Raw genomic sequence first — 19,512 nt, forward strand, 5'->3', positions numbered from 1 at the left:
AAAAAACTGATAGCCCTGACTACGGAGATATTATTTGATTAGTGGTAAGCACTAACATGGAGGAAAGAGGTAAAACTGATAGCGACATGAGCTGTGCTAAAAATGCAGTTACACGAAAACTAATTTCTTGGGCTTGTGTAAGCATAGTAGAAATTCGCTTGTTGTATTAAACGAAAATGATTATTAATAATCATCCGTATCACTTTGAAGATCTAATTCCAAATGGTTCGGAACGGTTCATACTCGAACCACTGCTTACTACCCTCGAGCAAATGGACAAATGGAACGCTGAAGTCCGTAGTTTTGGATCCGTGGATCCGATAAACTGGATCCGATAAACAGCCATCCGCGACGATACAATGTGCTCTGTAACTGAATTGGTGTATGGGCCTATTCGGGTTCCAGGCGAGTATTTCGAAAACACCACTGCTGTAAGAAAACCATCGGATCTCATAAAATCACTCCGTGGTGTCATGGAGCATATGCGTGGCCGCAAAGACTGAAAGAAGAAACTTTCCAGAATTCTTAGATGAGAATTTCATTAGAATTCTTTGAAAAGAAACTCACAAGAAGTTTTATAGAAGGAATTTTTTAGAAGAGAAGACATTCCCAGAACTTGTGGGCATATTGCCTCACAATACTGGAAAGAAAAGTTACACAGAGTTCTTGATAAAGCAATTGTCCAGAATATCTGAGCAATATCAGGATCCTCGAAGCAGGAATTCTTCCAAATACAAATACTGAATGACCAAAAATTCTTAAAAGAGCATTCTCCAGAATATCCCAGAATGAGTGAAAGAGAATGAATCCTAAAGAAGAAATAATCAAAATTCTAGCAGAACGAGTTCCCAGAATTTCTGGAGAAGGAATTTTTTGAAACACCTGGTGGATTCGTTGAAAATTCTTGAAAGTGAGTACAACGGAGGGGGAAGGGGATGAGGATAAGTGCTCTAGACTTCTTTGAAAACAATCTCTATTAATTTTGAAAGGATTTTCCCGAAAAATCCTGGAGTTAGGAAAACCAATAATGAGTTTCCCAGAATTCATAGAGCAGATTTTTTAAATTATATAGATGAAAATTGGACAATTTAAACTTGTCGAACTTGTCGAATATTTATAAATTATTTTCTCGGAAGAAAAAAACAGGAAACATTTCCGAAATGACCATCATAAGCAAAAAATTTTTTTCATCAATTCTCTATGCCATTAATAACTTAGCTGGAGGGACGATTACAAATCGTATTGCTTTTGAGGAAAACATGTCAAAAAAAGTGAATGAATAGAGAATCCTTTTTTGCCTTTCTCGTATTTTTGTTTTATTATGCTTTGTAAAATATGGATAAAATGAATAAAAGCAAATACAGCTATTAGTCATCTCCAAATCCGTTTTAGCACAGATAGCAGCTCATTTCGCTATTTTCAGATTTAATTTTTAATGTCTCATCCTTTATCTAATACTTCGTCTAGTACGAATTGACACATGATTTTCGGGTGTTCAGCTTTTTGCTTGTATTTCTTGTTTAGTTAATAATCTCGTTGTAAGCCATAAGGTCTGATACAAAAGAAAATCTAACCGTTTTTCATGGAATTTTCTTCGCGTTTATATTTTTTTATTGGTTTAAGATTTTCCGCTTGAAGTAGATTTTATGCGCCTGTACTCAAATTCAAGCATTGGAATGATCACTAGTGAAAAAGAACAGGCAACAAAATTATATTCAGATGAGTTTACTTTCAGAAAATTAAAATAATATAATAAAATAAAGGCGCGAATATTTTCCTCAAAATTTTAATTTATCTATTTGTCAATGCCAAGATAGAATGCAGTTATCATTCGCTAATTGTGACTTGACCACATCCCGAATGCCGATTGCTAAATGCGGCGTTTTGACAAACGTTAATGTTGTTCAATGTTAACAATAAAATAAAGGGTCAACGACAAAAGAATTGGAGGGTACCCACCAGGTGTTTTCCCTACTAACCTGCGAAGGGCCTCTGAGCTCAGCGGGTACTGATGAGATCAAATTCCCAACATCAGGCACATATTAGAACTCTCGCAATTTATTTTTAGAGCCAACTCTTCCAAACGTACAATGCCAACCGAGTATGATCAGTTTTTAGTATTGTCTGGTATTTACACTTAAATAACTTTGCCTGATAAACTATTATCTTCTAGATGCATTCTGTATTTATTTCTGCAAGAACTGAATCTGCCGTCATACACATATTTGTCCCATGTTTGCTGGGATTTCCTTTGTACATAGGACAATTATGCGTAGAACGGTAGTGAATAAGCATCATTTTTCTTCATTATAAATGGTTCCATCTTGCTTAAATTACTTGTTTTTCGATATATCATACATTTTTTCATATAAAAACTTCCAATGAGTTTACCACCGCCGAAACGTTGGCTGATTTGGCTAAAATTTCGTCCAGTATCAGGGCATCAAATAGAACCAAATAAGAGGGCACTCCATCGAAAACAAATAAAAATAGAAAGAAATTTGTTGAGTCACATTATTCTACAGATACTGACTGAATACCAAAATCAAGTAATTCGATTGGGTAATTCGACTGAGCTTTAAGCGTTGCTTGCCACCCAAACTATAAACAAAATTGGTTGCCACCCAAATAGATCTTTTATTTATTTGCTTAATCAAGACTCGTATCAAACCTTATTTCTTTTTAGAAATTACCCTACATAAATAATAAAAAACTTTCGAGAAATGATTCATATAGAACAACTCACCTGGATAAACCTTATCTAGCAATATGATTTCATATAAATACATACGAAATACAAACAAGATTTCCTCTCCAACGTGGTTTTACTTCGATTAAAAATCGCTTTCGCTACTACTCTCCGTTGCATACAAACAAAACACACAGATTAGCGCTATCATGCTATCGGAATTCCTATTCCGCAAACGCCTACTGGTACAATCCTAACACAAACACGTGCCCCAACAACTAGAGGCTGTCCAAACAGGGAACTAGTAAACCTAATACCACACACGCAAGCACCACCTTTCGCCGTCACCTCCCAGCGGAATCACGACAGAATGGCAACGCTTCGCCGCACGTTGCCCTGCTGGTGGATGTTGTCGATGGAGGACCATTTCTTCATCCCGTTCTTCAGCGCCTCAGCCGTCGCCTTGTCCTGCATCACCCGCGACATGGCTTCCAGCTTCTGTGCCCTTTCCTTCGACAGCGGTTCCGTGGGGAATGATAGATCGTTGGCTTCGGCTAGCGTTCGCAGATCGAAGTAATACTTGGCGTACACGGAGGACGGCACGTTGATGTTGAACTGGAGCAGTTCGAGAAATTGCCTTTCGAGCTCGTTCATATCCTCCACGGTGATGTCCTTCAGAATCTGACAGTAGTCAACGTTCCAGACTGCTTGGTCGTCCCACACCTTGGAAGCAAGCAGGATTGCACCGAGAACTATCCGTTTCCAATTGTACGGGCCGATATCCAGCTCGGCGTACGTTAGTAACCGTTCCAGGTAAATCAAGGTGATGATGGCACATTCCGCTGTTAGTTGAGCGGCATTGAATAGTGTCCGAACGAATTTGTAGATTTGTCGATGCTCTGGATTGTGTAGATCATAATCATCTGGCACCGGATCTCGAGTCAGCGGGTGCAGTTTTTCGTCAAAGATGTCTATCCTCCGTTCACTGGTGCGAGTTTTAATATGGTAATAGATTGCTAGTGAAACACATTTGACCGTATTCTTGAGGTTCGGCTGAGACACAGTCGAATCGTCTAAATAAATTGTCGAGCACGAGCTGCTCTTCTTTAACACCGTTCCACCTTGGGGTGCAATTTGATGTTGGGATTTTTTCCTAGTCATCCCATTTTCTAAGCTTTGCTTTGAGCGCTCCAGGAACATTGTGCCCGCCGACGGGTCCACCGATGGATCGTGTTCTCCATCGTCACCCTCCCGCTCGGAGATGTGCTGCAGGTTGTTTGTCGAGAGTTCACCTTCCGGAAGATGTTCCTCAAACACCGGTACATCCTTAGTTTTGCGTGTCGGCGGAGGGCTCGAATACGAGCAGCACGAATTCTTATTGCCCATGTTGGTCTGCTTGGTAAGTTTTTGTTCACGCACACTTTATACGTCAGCCTGAATGGGACTGCAGCATGATTCGAAGATAATCACCACCGGAGCATACTCATTCGGTTTCGAGTCTACAAAGCGTTATCGCGTACTACTGATATATACAAACAATTTAGTCCGAACATGAGCTTATCTTCGCTATGATTCTTTATCTTGGCTTTCTAAATGTTCAGTGTCGATACCGATAAAATTGCAAAAACCTAACCGCCGTCGTGAGTAATATCAAAATATATCTTTAGAGCTTACACTTTTTGCGCCGAGATTTCCTTTCTATAAATTGTTATGACTAGTATCTTGTGGTTGTGACTTAAAGGATCCTAAAATATGTTAGTTTTACTTTTTTCTTTAATGGTTGAATCTTAAACGGTAAAATTTGGCACTGGATCCGTTATGGCCTAGACAGCGGATTTGTTTGTTTTGTTTTTAAAGTAGATGTGAGTATATTACGGAGCTGCTTCAGCGGACACGATGATGTAATCATGTGTTTCGTAAAAGTACGAATGAGATGTAACTTTCTCCAAAGAAGAAAAGCTAAATAAACCTTTTAGGCTGTTATCGGGAGTTGTTGCAATGATTCCGGGTAGACAAATCACTATGTTTACTTTTTCCGGAATTCCTCGTTTGGGTTTGATGCCTCGTGGGATAATTAGATTCACAGTAATGCCTGAAAAGATAAGAAATAGGAAAAGGTTAAAATGTAATGGCCTAAATGTGAGTGTTCGGGATTTGAGTTACGTCAAAACGTTACTTGATTGAGAATAGACAAAATCCAGAAATAACGAATATTTCCCAAGAAATATAAAATGAATCACAACCAAATGAAAAAAAAAAAACAAGCAGAAGTGGAATACATGATATGATATGAGTCAAGATCATCCAAAATTGCGATTATTACAAAGTCATGTCAGCCAGTTTTTGTTTTCTGATGAAATATTTTGAAAATATCATTTGAAATGGATACATGTAGGGTAGGGTGGGACAAGATTGGTTGGCTAAGGCGAAGCCTTAATACCTCAGAACAAAAACATTTTAATTTAACTTTTAATATGGAATTATTTCAAATAGCTCATAATCTGTATGCCAAGACAATGACTTGACATAACAAAAATGTCACTTTTTATTTTATTTCGAGTCATAAACCCTTATGGTGGTTCACGATTAAAAACTGTTAGCAACAAATTATCACAGATTGTTATCTTTCTGTAACTAAACTTAATTGCCCATACATGACTGTTATTTTGCAACCGCATTGAGCACATGCTATCGGTTGGCAAATAGGGGATGAGATCCCATGAAAAACAAAGCAATGAAAAGGAATTTGATTTACTTTTTATTTTTATGATTTTTTTCACCAGTGAGCACGATTTTTAGCAAAAAGAAGCGACAAGATTGGTGCTGTATTTCTTTGTTTTGCGATGAGATGAATATATGTTTAGTAGGATTGAAAACGGAACAGTTCGCCTATCTCCTGACAAAATTCGAGTTACTCTACAGATAATATCTATCAAGCATCTTCTTTACCAAATCAACATTGCAATCTTCACGAAAACTCATCTGAAGCGAATCGTAAACTTCTCTCTACTGGACTGGAACACTCTCTCTACAGACTGGACCGTGCTGGCGACCAACAAGGAGGAAGTGTTGCAATCGCCATTCGCAAGGGGCTCGAATTTAAAACCCCAAAACACTAGCGCCTGACCACCATCGGAGCTGTTGGCATTGAGCTGCAGACACCAAAAGGAACCATCGAAATCATCGCCGCTTATTGTCCGTCGCAGTGCAAAATCGCCGGCGGCTCTACCGTCCGGTTTAAGAACGACATCCAGAAATTGACTCGCGGCAGGGTAAGTTTTTTCTTGCTGGCGATTTGAATGCCCGCCATTCCCTTTGGGGTAACCCAAGAAACAACCGGAACGATGTAGTGCTAGCCGACGACCTTCAGGCAGGGCACTACGTCGTCCTTCACCCAGATTCACCAACCTACTACTCGCCGGCTGGAGTCGGTTCTACAGTGGACATTGCCATAACATTGTCATCATCGGCGACATTTGCTCAAACCTCAACTCGGTAACCGGCACCGTTCCACACCAGAACCTTCGAGGTCCATCGGCTAGCACATCTCGACCCAATTCAAAATAGAATAGACAATTTTGCTATACGACATAGAAAAAGAGCACTAGTTTCTGAATGGCAAACCATCAGAAACATTTCTCAATGATTTGTAATCATTTTCCCCTGTACATAGTGTAAATAGTTAGATTTAGATTTAAGTAGTTAAGACATAAAAATTTTCAAAAGAAATATGAATAAAAGTTCAAAACGATCTCCTTATCGCAAGTTAAAAAGTTAAACATGTTAGAAATAACAAAAATGACCAGAACTAAAGAATGAATATCAGAAAAGGGGTATCACTTATAATGTACACTAATTGTTAAACAAAAAACATTGAAATAAATATAATAATAAAAATATAAAACTGAAATAAATGTAAAACATTTTATGCAAAAAAAGCATCTTTTTTTGGGTATCAACAAGCTGCAACGAAATGTAAGTAAATTGATGAATATATTTTATTATTTTTACAGCATATACTGTTATTGACAAACGCTCTATATTGTCGAATAGAGCTCCCTATTATTCACCTTTCCCACTAACACAAATTTTCCTTCCCGAGACATCTATGAAGGTAGTATGGGTTCCCTGCATCTTCACTAGTAGATGTTGAACTAACATTCCTTCCCTTCCTTCCGTGATTGTAAGGACGTGGCCAGGTATACAACTGCTACTGTATAGGAAAAGGTACTAATCCCAAGTACCAATTTGCGACAATATACAGTAGATTGCTCAATTGAGCATTGTATAGCCACCCACGATTTGTACAATCACATATGCTATGCTATGCTATGCTATGCTATCTACAAGTTGCAACGAAATGCTATTAGCTTTTCTTTTAGGAGATTTCTATGAACTCAGGAACCGCTTAGCGTAGGTAGCATGTTGCTTTCCATCGTCACTATCGAGAAGAGCTCTACACTAGGCTTTTTACAAGGTTTTACAAAAGAAAATGGTGCCATTGGTCATTGCTTTTGGAGTTCATGTGCAAATGGCACTACGGACGCCTTATAAGCAGGAGAAGGCTGTGGGTTCAATCCCAAGTCCCAAGCTCCCCTTTTTCCTACATTTTATCTCAAACTTAGTATTTTCAAATGTTCATTTTCTACCAAAACGGATCCTACTGTTATACGTGGTAAAAATATTAAAAATGATCGAAAAAATGTGATCTATTCCCCCAAAGAGCTTTTTTGACCTTTTAAGTGATTTTTTCAATATATTTTATAATGCACGAGAAAAGCATCATCACTGCTAGGTGGATTAATCTGGGTTTTTTTTGTTGATATAACACAAGGTACGTTGATATACAAATGAATGTTAAGGCCAGATTTGATCATAATTGATTAAAGATAAACGTGGCAAATATTAAAAAATCTGCCAAAACCGCAATTTCTTTTGAAGTAATTAATTATGCAGCTTTGTTGTAGTTATTGATCACAAGACAAACTTGCGTAGATATTAAGGAATTAGACAATGAAGCTCCGTTTTTTAAACAAAACTTCTGTAAATCAAATATTTGTATTCATATCAAGAAACAAATAATACAAAATCTTACATAGTTGCTCAAGCTCCGTTGATCGGAATCAAGCGTAAATTCCTTCAAAAAATCCAGAGGAATATTTTTAGAAATTTCAGAAGTAATTTCTTTGGAAATACGGCAGAATAATTTGCGTAAACTCCTACAGAAATTAGTCCGTTATTTCTCCTTCAATTCTTGTAACAAGCTTTTCTAAAAGTTCATGCAGAAATGTTTTTGATCTTTCTTACTAGAATTTCATTTAAAAACTCCAAGAACTCCTGTAGAAATTCATCTTTCGTGCGCAGATACATCCCAAAAATTTATGCGGGTCATCCTCCTGTAATTCTCCTGCAAATTTTCATGGAAATGTTTGCAGAAATCCAACTGCCCTTGAATCTGCTGAAGTGCAGAAGTCGCTCCAAATTATCTGTGGGAATTCCTCCGAGTATTCTTACAAAAATTCCCCTGAGAAATTATTTTGTAATTCTTTTGGGAATTTTGTCGTGAGTTCAAGTAAATTCTCCACAAATAACCTGCGGAAAATCTTCAGAGCTTACTTGCAGAAATCCCTTCATGAATCCCTACGGAAATCGCTTTAGAAATTCTTGCAGAAATTGATTGGTGACTTCCTGCGGAAAAACTCCCGGCACTTATTAAAGAAATTGCTGTGATCATCTTTATACACCCGGTTCTTTACAACCTTAAGCGTTGATGAAACTATGAGTTAACCCCATGAAAAAATTCACAAAAAATCAAAGAAAATTCAGGTGGTATTTAAAAAGCTGCGAAAAATAAGGTTAACCGAGAAATTAAAGAATACCAATCGTGTAAAAAAATATTGGGTGTAACTGTTTTGTAAATTTAAGGCGGCATTCTTTTTGATTTTCTATAGTCATTCCTGCGATCGCCGCTCCAGGAAATTCCTCCAAACATGTTTTTTCGGGTTTTTAATGCTGCAGAAATCCTCTTTACGCTGTGGAAATTTATTTGCAATGAATTTATACAAGGATTAGGGGTGGTGGAAATTCGCGGCAAAATTTTTAAAATTTCGCGCACAGTCAATTTAGAAAATCTGAAAATTCGCGGCAATTTCGCGGTAAATCATATTTCGGTACAAAAAAGACAATGTAGGTTCCATATTTATTTAAATTGTTGCGTTTATTAATTTCAAATATTTTTTTCAATTATTTCTTTGCCTTACTGGTCAAAAGCCAATTTTTTTCCTGTTAACTTTTGGCGCTGGGAAGTGTTGATTAAATTGTACTGGCAGACACTACGTTCAGCGTCTACCGAGTTACCAGGAATAGACAGATATTTCACCGCTATTTTGAAGTGCTGAGGAAAACGGAAAGAGGCCGAATGAGAAAAAATAGATTTGAAACATGCCGCGAGACGATCAACGTTGGGAAACTTTTTTCTCCAAACTTCGCCGATCAATCCCATAATGTGAGTATTGCAGGTCATGTGAATTCGGTAGTAGCCCTTTGAGAGTCTCTAACTATTTTTACAATTTGAAAGAAAAACAAAATTGTTCTGCAGTTTACTTTTGGCTCAACATTCGACCAATTTCAGACTCTGCATTTAAAAAAAAATCGAGTCGTCAAAAAATGCGTTGTTTGTCGAGTTGGTATTGACTAGGTCAAGAAATCTACTGAGGCAATAGAATGGAATAAAACTATTGACGGGAAAATTTAATTTCGCGGTTTTTCGCGAAAATGTTTAAATTTCGCGGATTTCGCGGCTTCCGCGAAATCGCGAATTTCCACCACCACTAACAAGGATCTTTCTTCGTTTTCTGTTGGTAATCCTGTAAAATCGGAGTTAACCGAAAATATCATAAAAACCCGCCAGAAATAACTTTTGAGAATCATTTTCTAATTTTTGATCGACTTTCTGCGGAAGACCTTATTAAAATGAGGCATCTGCATTAAATCACAGAACATTTTTATGTTTTCAATTGTTGTATAAACCCTTATTCGTTCTAGATGAATGTTATAAAGGAATTATAAAATGTTCCAATATTATGGAAGTATTCCTGACGACTTTTGAAGAATGATATAATATATCATGCTGAGTGGTTCATCGTAAAAAAAAACAACCAATCAGAAACTGACAAATATTTTGGAATTACAAAGAAATTGACAAAATGAAAATGGGTGTTCATGTCCTTCAATAGACATGGTTTGTGAGCGTCGTGTTTAAATGGATTAAAAATGACAACAAGTGGCGTATCTCTCCTCAAAAAATTTGTTTAAATAATGCATGAGAGTTTAATGCATGCCATTAAATAAGGATTGGACATATCCGAAAAATAATGTTAATAATCTTGAAACGTAAATTTGTTCTCAACAACATCTCAGCAATTTGTTCAACTTGTTTTTCGCCGACATATCTGTCTAAGATGCTGAAAATTAGTCAATAATTTTCCGAAACCCAGCTAACAAATCTCATTTTTGATAAGATATTAGTTTTGCTGGTCTATTTTGCTGGGCACACGGCTGTGCAGTTTTTTCCGAGCTGCAGAAATAAAAACTGAGTTTGTAGATAGGCATCAAACTAATTTTCAAATAAACTTCCTTAGATTTAGCATTTTATTCATTAAATATCCACCTAAAACTAAATCCGCGCGAAACCCTAAAATCGTTATGTAAATCCGCGCCAAATCCGCGAAAATCGCGAAATCCGCGTAGTCGTACCAACCCTGCAAATGTTTGCGCCACTGGAAGTGAGCGAAACATGGTTATCTATCACTCATTAGGGTGAAGCCAGAGTAAACGCGACGTGCGATGCGACGCGACAGTGCAATTTGACAGCCTGTTGATAATGATTGTTATTCTTTTACGTGAGTCGCGTCGCGTCGCGTCGCATCGCACGTCGCGTTTACTCTGGCGGGCACCTTAGGGCGAAGCCAGAGTAAACGCGACGAGCGATGCGACGCGACGCGACTCATGTAAAAGAATAACAATCATTATCAACAGGCTGTCAAATTGCACTGTCGCGTCGCGTCGCATCGCACGTCGCGTTTACTCTGGCGGGCACCTTAGGGGCAAACCAGAGTAAACGCGACGAGCGATGCGACACGACGCGACTCACGTGAAAGAATAACAATCATTATCAACAGGCTGTCAAATTGTACTGTCGCGTCGTATCGCATCGCACGTCGCGCTTACTCTGGCTTCGCCCTTAGGGGCAAACCAGAGTAAACGCGACGAGCGATGCGACACGACGCGACTCACGTGAAAGAATAACAATCATTATCAACAGGCTGTCAAATTGTACTGTCGCGTCGTATCGCATCGCACGTCGCGCTTACTCTGGCTTGCCCCTTAGACCTGTTTTTCTTCCCCGAAAAATGATTTCTAGGCAAAAATCTGCGTGAATGAACATTCTCTTCTCGTGAGAATGAGTGAAAATTACGTTCACTGGATCAGCTAAACACCTACTTAAGAAAGATGCAGATAGATGCCACGGCAGTTTTTGGAATTTTTAATGCGAAAGGAACATCAGTACGGATCTTTTTGGTATAAAACGAAACACAAATTATTAAAATTCAGTTACAACGAACCTAGGATTGAACGCTCGAGCTCCTGCTTATAATGCAGGATCGTCGGGCTCGTCTTCAAATTCAAAAGTTATCAAAATATAACGAATCTACCAACATCTAAAAAAATATCACGATTTTAATCTTTTACATTTATGCTATTTCAAATGTAAAAATTATCATAACAAAATATTAAAAAAAAAAATTGATCGAGTTGGATGTTGGGAGGGAAAAACGGCTTTTATTTTCTCATGTTCTTACAGCAAAATTACTTTGAGGATCCTTACATATTTAATGTATCACCTTTTCAATTCGAGTGCGTTACAATCATAGATACAAATATCATTATTTCGATTTGAAAAGAAATATTTTTATTTTACCAAAATATCACGCGCTGAGAATCATAACTTCGTTAATAACTAACAGTAACAATTGTTACTGTTGCGTTTGGTGCAAGATACAGTCATCCTGTATCACACCAAACCATTAAATCTTCGGCAAACTACCGCAATTTGCTATAATGATAAAAAGTAAACATCGACGAAGAACAATGGATTAATGCAGTTACGCCACTATGATTCTAAGCATGAGGTTTGTGATAAAACAATTTTCTGTTATTAAAAAAAACTGATAAGCATGTTTGTTTTAGGTATGCACTAAATATCAAGCCTTTCATCAACTATTGGTTTCTCTGAAGCACCAGGAAGCATATCATAAATTGAAAAGATTAATCTGAACCTCCAATAGTGCAATTGATAGGGGAGACTGGGCAGACTTGATCCACTTTTCTCATTTTCGATGTATCTCACCACAATAATATCTATATCCTTTCCCGTCAAAAATTGCATCACGTTTTATTGTCTCAATCGATTATTTGGCTTATTTGAGGTCAACTTTCTCTCTCTTTCAAACCTCTGACTATTTTAAAAATCAAAAACAAAAGTTTGAAAATTCACCCGCTGATCTTTCAAAATCGGGCGGATGTTAGCCCAATCTTGAAAAACAGCACTTTTTAATATTTTGTTTTAAATTTAAAAAATACTTAGAGGCATCAAAAAATATGGGTCCTTTGGGAAGGTTGACTTTAAATAAAATAAAGAATCGATTGAGCAAATAAAAATTTTTCACGAGAAAGGTCAATTAGCTACTGGTGAAATGCCAATAAGAGCAGCGAAGAAAATGGCTGGCGAAGTTTCAGAGCGATTATTTTTCCAAGATCCGTAATTTAATTTCCGTCATGAACAAAGTATCATCCGACTTATACATAAAGTTCCATTAAAAAATAGTCAATAGTTTTAAAATAGTTGAAAATAGTGACTTTTTGCGAGAAAAAGTGACTTTAGTGACTTGAGGTCGAAAAAAGAGACTTTTTAGTGACTTGCCCGAAAAAAGTGAACAAGTCACTAAAAAGTGACCCGCTACCAGGCCTGTCATATGTTTACCTGTGGATGATCCTTGATAAATTCCGGGAGTACAACTTGCAGACTCACCATCTGTTCATTGATTTCAAAGCAGCGTACGATTCAGTGAAGAGAAATGAGTTTTGGCAGATAATGTCCGAGCATGGTTTTCTGGCGAAACTGATAAGACTGATACGTGCAACGCTGGATGGCTCGAAATCAAGTATTCGGATTGCAGACGAAGTGTCAATCACGTTTGTGACCTTAGACGGATTGAAGCAGGGTGATGCAGTTTCGAATTTATTGTTCAACACTAGCACTATCATCACACGGCCGCATATGCTCCTGGGTTTTAAGGACGACATCTTATTGGAATTGATAGCAGAGCAGTAGTGGAGGCTTTTGTCCCACTGAAGAGGGAGACGGCGAGGATAGGCTTAACCATTAACTCTACCAAGGCAAAGTACATGGTGGCAGGTAGAGATAGAGGAAGACCTAGTGGTGTTTGTGCAGAGGTAGTGCTTGATGGGGATGTGTTTGAAGTTGTTGAAGAATTTGTTTACCTTGGAACGCTTGTGACATGTGACAATGACGTTCCCCTTGATGTGAAAAGACATGTTTTTCAATTATATTTTTGTCTGATTGGGGTTGTTTAATAACTTACGAGAAAGGTACAATCACTGCTAGGTGGATAAATCTGGGTTTTCTTTCCCCGCAACACGATTTCTCTGCGAAAACCAACGTAAGGGAGCATTCTCTGTTCGTGAGAATTTCGATCCCTAATACTAACAATTCCAAAAACAACCTCTCGTGAAACTTATGAAAGGTCCTAGAGTTCTTTGCATCTTTTTTAAGAAGGTATCCAACTACCCCTAGGTCAGAATTAGCAAGGACGTGGTCAGGACAGATCTCGACCTGTGGCTAGTGCTTTGCTTTCATCAATTTGCTTTCATATGAGGCGGCAATGTCCCAGTGGGGGATGTAATGCCAATGAAAAAGAAGAAATCTGGTCATGTCCTGTCCATGTCCGGGTAAGTCAGTTTAGCGCTGGTTCGCTACATAAAAGCTATTTTAAAGGACATAGGAGATGGTTGCTATTTTTCATTACCGCAGAGATTCACGTTACATTCGTAGGTCTTTGTGTCACATAAATTATATTCATAGAATAATTGATTCCATTGACAAGCGAAAAAATAGAACTTTCATATAAGCAAAATCATATTTGATTCATGATTGTAATTATCGATACAGAATGATTTAATCCAGCCAAACTTTGCGTCGAGTAACAAACGCGCTTTGTAGAAATTCAAATTTCGAAGACTTTGATTCAAATTCCGATTTCAATTAGCTCGGTGTTGGACAATCAAAATGCCTCGAATATGAGTCTGTTAAAAATCAGAATCAAAACGATACTTTCCATATAACGTCATTTTATCACGGCGTTGTTCTTAACGGTGAAACACGAACATTTACTTCTCCCAAAATATACCAATCTATCATGAAAGACGCGTTCAGTCAATTACTACCGGCAATTATCCGAGTCTCAATAGTTGCAAAGCTTCGAACAATATTTATTAATATTTGTAAAAAAAATTGTCTGCTCAAAGAATAATTAGTTAAGAAATATAGTTAAGCGGAGATGAATCCTTTGTCGCCAAAAGAGCTGTCAAACGTGTCTCCAAACGAGCAATAGATTCCACTATTTATTGCTGGGTAAATGCACTATTTTCAAAGCTTCTCGTGGTTTAAGAATTTGCCTCAGGTTTCATGACTGAATGAACACGTTGTTTTACAGTGGCGCCTAGTCGAGCTACCACCTGACATGCAAAAATTACAAAGATACACAAGCATACCTATTACATTCGATGTCCATCTATTTCCACCTGAGCAAAACACACACCCCGACCGTAGTGTCGCTGGCTTAGACAGTCGAGTCTGAATGGTCAAGAAGAGGTCGTTGTCATGCCATAGAACTTTTCGCCTTCCCTCCTCCGCCAGTACCAACCCGTACCGATAGCTTCTGGTTTTGGCTAGGCTCGAGCAATGTATACACCGAAGCGAGCCAGAAGTGATTCTCGTCACGAAATAAAGTGGAATAATACCTTATAATCCCATAAAACCTCTGTTGTGACAGTCGTCCTCCCATAGTTTCAGGCATTCATTCGTTGCAATGCTCGTTGATCCCGGAGCTTACAGCGAGCGGTGTGTGCGATGGTGCAAAGCACAGACCGAAAGTAAATCGGTGCTATTCACGAGTCACGCTCTTTGGCGCCACCTCCAGCAGCGGTGCTCGATGGTGAACGGTCGGTAGACGGTTGGCTATGGTGGCGACTGCGACCGATATCCACCAGTGCCCTATTTGTTTGCTTTCGCCTTAATGTAGACTTTGGAGTCATAGTGCTCAAAATGTTGTTTCGACCCGCTTGGCACGATTCGCATAGTTTGAAACCTAGCCATCAGGACAGCAATGGAATGACTATAGGGTAGTAATATCTTATAAGAATATCGCAGTAACATCGTCGATACTGACAAGATATGGGTCAACTTAAAATGATTTAATCGTTTGTTTGTATTAACCCATTTGCCCAAAAAGTGCACGCGCTGCTCCCCACAGGAAACGATGCACCGGGCTTTTTGCTGCCCGTATACTCAATTCTTAAGGGGAGATAACATTGTGGCATTTCCTAAGGTGCGGTTGTTCCTTTCGAATGTGAATCGCCGCGTATAATCTTGTGCAAATGCGCTTTTGGAAACATTACGCGCGGTGTATCGTATTGACAGCACCCTACAATAGTATAGTAAATGTTTTTTTATTTTTGAACCTTTCTCGTACTAAATTACTGATTGAAGTAAAGTTTTGACTCAAATCCTGAATCTTCTGAATATCCAAGATCTGATGGTAAGAACTATGTACGCGAAAAGGTTGAAATGGCCATTTTAATGCGAGTATTCGGAATATCCGTCATGTTCGAGATTTCCGATTTACCGATTTGAACATTAATTGGGACATAGGGGAACTGTTCCGTTTTCCATCTCACTGGACATATATTCATCTCATCACGAAATAAAGAAATGCGGCACCAATTTCGTCGCTTATTTTTGCTAACATGCGTGCTTACTGCTGAAAAAAATCACAAAAATAATAAACAAACCAAATACCTTTTCATTGCTTTGTTTTTCGTGGGACCAATATCGGAGCTATGAGATGAAGTCCAGGAGCAGTAACCCTACAAATCGGTATAAGAAAATGAAGCTGTGTTAAATCAGAAGTACAGTAAGCGATGAGAAGAAGACTAGCACTGAATTTGACAGGCGAGGTCAACATTTTTTTATGTACAGGTTATCCGACTTGTCAATATCCCCAACTCAGCCATCTTGGATTTCTGTATGGAATTTATGCTCGTTTGTTTACGTTTTGCACTGAAAATGTATGTTTCCCCCCCGCGCTGGTTATTCCCATCTACTGACGAAGTCGGATAACCTGTACATAAAAAAATCTTGGGCGAGGTAGCGTCAGATATGCAGATCCCTATCTCTATCCACCACTTCTCTTGTGTATAGGATAGTTTGCATATATTGATTGTCGATTATGGGTTGAATATAGAAGTGTTATATTATACGCTTGTTGCGCCACAGTGTTGCTATTCTCAGGGCTGCAGTAGCAAGTAGTATCACAATTATTGCGCATAAAACATTACTGGAAACAGCAATGCGATTATATTTGGCGCTGCGGCATCGGAATCGATTTATTCTTGTCATGCGGAAGAGAATACAATGTTGAACTATCTTCTTGACGTTTGTACGCTAATTGTTTATGGCGGTTAACTTGTTACAGATTCTCAATAGTCTTAACTTAGATATACGAATGCATTTTAACAGTTTTTAGTTAAGAGTTTTCGATGTCGACAGTCATTAAATTACATATTATGTTAAATAATATGACTTCAAAGAATTTTAAGTAATTGTTGATATTTATTAATTGATTTATAATTTTTGAACACGACTATGCCAAGGCAGAAAACGATCAATGCCGCCTGAAATATTGATTTTATTTACTACGCTAATAAAAAGAGCGGACACTGATAATTATACCGTGCTGGGCCCTCATTCCAATCAGTTCCTAATTTCGTTCACGCAAGACACAATAATGATTGATAAAGAATAGGGGAACTGTACCAGTTTTGACCATGTTCCTAATTTGCCCAATTTTGCGAATAACTCCAAAAATAAAGCAATTCGCAAGGGTTTTATTAGTTCCAACAAGAGATATATCCCTCACGCTTTAAAACTGCTTTCAACTGATCGATTATTTTGGAAAAATATGTATTTTTCAGGGTTGGCCAAATTAGGAACTAAGTTGGCCAAAACCGGTGCACTTCCCCTATGTGTCTAAAAATAACAGAAAAATATTCTTGTATTTTTCTATGTTTATGTAGAGGGATAAGGGGCAATATGGACACTCTTAGATTTTAATCAATATTAGGCCGTTACAAATATTTAATTAACATTTTGTCCTACTGAGTGGTCTCCGAAAGGTAAAGGGGGGGGGGTGATTATAATTAAAAAATAAATATAAAAATGAAAAAAAAAATCAAAACAACTCCTCGGATTTGTTAAAGAATGTTTTGGAAATCCTCAAAGTTATCCGAATTTTATTTTGTTGCCCCCTCAAAATATTATTTTTTGGCAAAAAAATACGAGGGGAGGGGAGACAAAATAGTTTTTAAATATTTGTATCGGCCTTAGATGATTTCAAGTATATATACGTAGGATTTTTTAAAAACCACATGCTACTAATACTCATTAATCACCAGTTATGTATTGAGTCGCATTGAAAATAAGGAAATTTCAATCAAGTAGAACGATTTTGAAATGGTTCATTTTTCACTACTCTCGTGAAGGTATCAGGGCAGATTGGACGCACCCTTGGGGCAGTATGGACACTCTTATGAAATATGGAAAAAATCATCTAACTCATAATTATATGCTATCGTAACCTATTTTATGGATTACCTAATAAAAACATTACCCAATTATTCATCTTGCTGTCATGTTTTCGTATGAGACACCTAAAATTGTGAATAGATTATCAACATCCGAAAATCTATTTCCCTCTTTTTGAGCGACGTCATTTATATGGACTATATCAAACATAAGTTATCCCTTGAAAGTGTTACTTCTCAGAAGCTCATGATGGAATTGGTTTGTTTTATTCTGCATTCGATGTATTCATATATTAAGTTTCAAATCATATTTTTGTTTGTAGAAAATTTGTTGTTTACAATTTATCGCAAATTGAAAGTGATATTGAAATTCGAGTTTTTGAACACATGGCCTCGTAAGAAAGGCATCGAGGGAGATGGATCATTTGACCAAGCGTTTAGCTATCCACTCCGCAAAGGTAAAAATGCATGGAATACTACACATTCGCTAACTTGTCGGGAAAAGGAACAAAATCAGAATCAAGAGACCGGAATTTGAACCAGGAAGTAATCAATTTTATAAAACGAAGCAATTTTCTGCCGATTTGTGACTAGAAGAAAAATGCTTGGATAAATGTTGGAATAGTGCAATAATTCTTCAGTATTATATGTTTTAGAAAACTAAACAAACAGAATTAACATAGGGGAAAAGACGGCTTTGGCAGGTTTTGTTCTTATTGTCAGGGGGGTTTTTGTCTACCAAATTTTAAGAAATTTAGCCACAATATTCTTTGATACGCAAAGAATGTTTAGGCCAAATTTGAGCATAATCAGTCATAAAAACCCTTTGACAATAATAGTACAAAACCTGCCGAAGGCGTCATTCCTCCTATATTGCTAGGCAAATTTTATTAATTTTTGTTTTTTTGGATTTTATTCAATTAAATTAATATGGATAACTTATTTTCGATACAGTCCTTAGACGGTTTCTATGGAGAAAATGTTTTTTCCATGGTGAACAGAAGGTTAATTACGTAACGCAAACAGTTGCCATCATAACACATGTATGTCGCACTTTTTGTATGAAGCATTTGAATTTTTATATGGTTTGTTACACTTATTGCAAGATCCCTCAGCAAACGTCCCACCCCGTCTAAGCGTTACGTAATCTACAGTTGCTCCTATCCATCCTACTTGCAATGCCAATCCCTTCAATGGGCCGTACCGACCAACTTTATTAATCAGATAACAAAACGTTCTTTTTTGTTGTACTTTAGGTCTACACTATGACGCGATTCTATCGATTGGCGACTGCGATTCTGTCACCGTTCGTACGGAAGCTTAAATGGAACATTGCCTGCAGGTACCCAACCAAGTTGTCAACTACTCAAGTTGTCGCTGTCGCGGCGATGAAATCGCTTAAGTCTGGGGAAGCCTTAATACAAAAAAGTGTGACGAAGGGGAAAGGAGGGTAGTTTCGGAAATGATGTCCGTGTTGGGGATGCATGGGCAGGATTGGTTGATTCTGAATTGTTCGCTGGGTTGAATTGAAATTTTCAATAGTTTAACGTTGATAATCAAAAGTTTCAATAAAGTTTGCAAATTGGTGGAGAGTTTCCGAAGCGTTTGATATATAAATCTCGAAAATCCATCGAAAGATAAAGGCGTTATTAACGTTCAAAATCTTACATAATTTCATGACGGTCCACAACTTTCGAGAAAATTTTCTAGATTTGACCGGGAATCGAACCCAGCCACCTTCATCATGGCTTTTTAGCTGCGCATCTTACCGCACGACTTAGAAAGACTCCGAAATTTTGGAAGTGGCGATTATGGCGTCGGTAGCGATCGCAGCAGCATCAGAGCTGTCCGTCGGGGGTTGTTGCTACAAAAGAAATATT

General features: G+C 37.8%; 1 protein-coding gene across 1 annotated transcript in view; it reads right to left on the bottom strand.

Moving 5' to 3' along the window:
- Positions 1–2,617: 2,617 nt before the first annotated feature.
- LOC134212587 (cyclin-Y-like protein 1) overlaps positions 2,618–19,512 on the bottom strand; it is a 54,571-nt gene continuing 37,676 nt past the window's right edge. The window contains exon 3 of the mRNA XM_062690580.1: positions 2,618–4,781. Within this exon, the coding sequence (XP_062546564.1) occupies positions 3,050–4,075 (1,026 nt within the window). The 5' untranslated portion in view covers positions 4,076–4,781 and the 3' untranslated portion in view covers positions 2,618–3,049. The remainder of the gene's footprint in view (positions 4,782–19,512) is intronic.

Source organism: Armigeres subalbatus, chromosome 2 (genome assembly GCF_024139115.2).
Source record: "Armigeres subalbatus isolate Guangzhou_Male chromosome 2, GZ_Asu_2, whole genome shotgun sequence".
NCBI lineage: Eukaryota > Metazoa > Arthropoda > Insecta > Diptera > Culicidae > Armigeres > Armigeres subalbatus.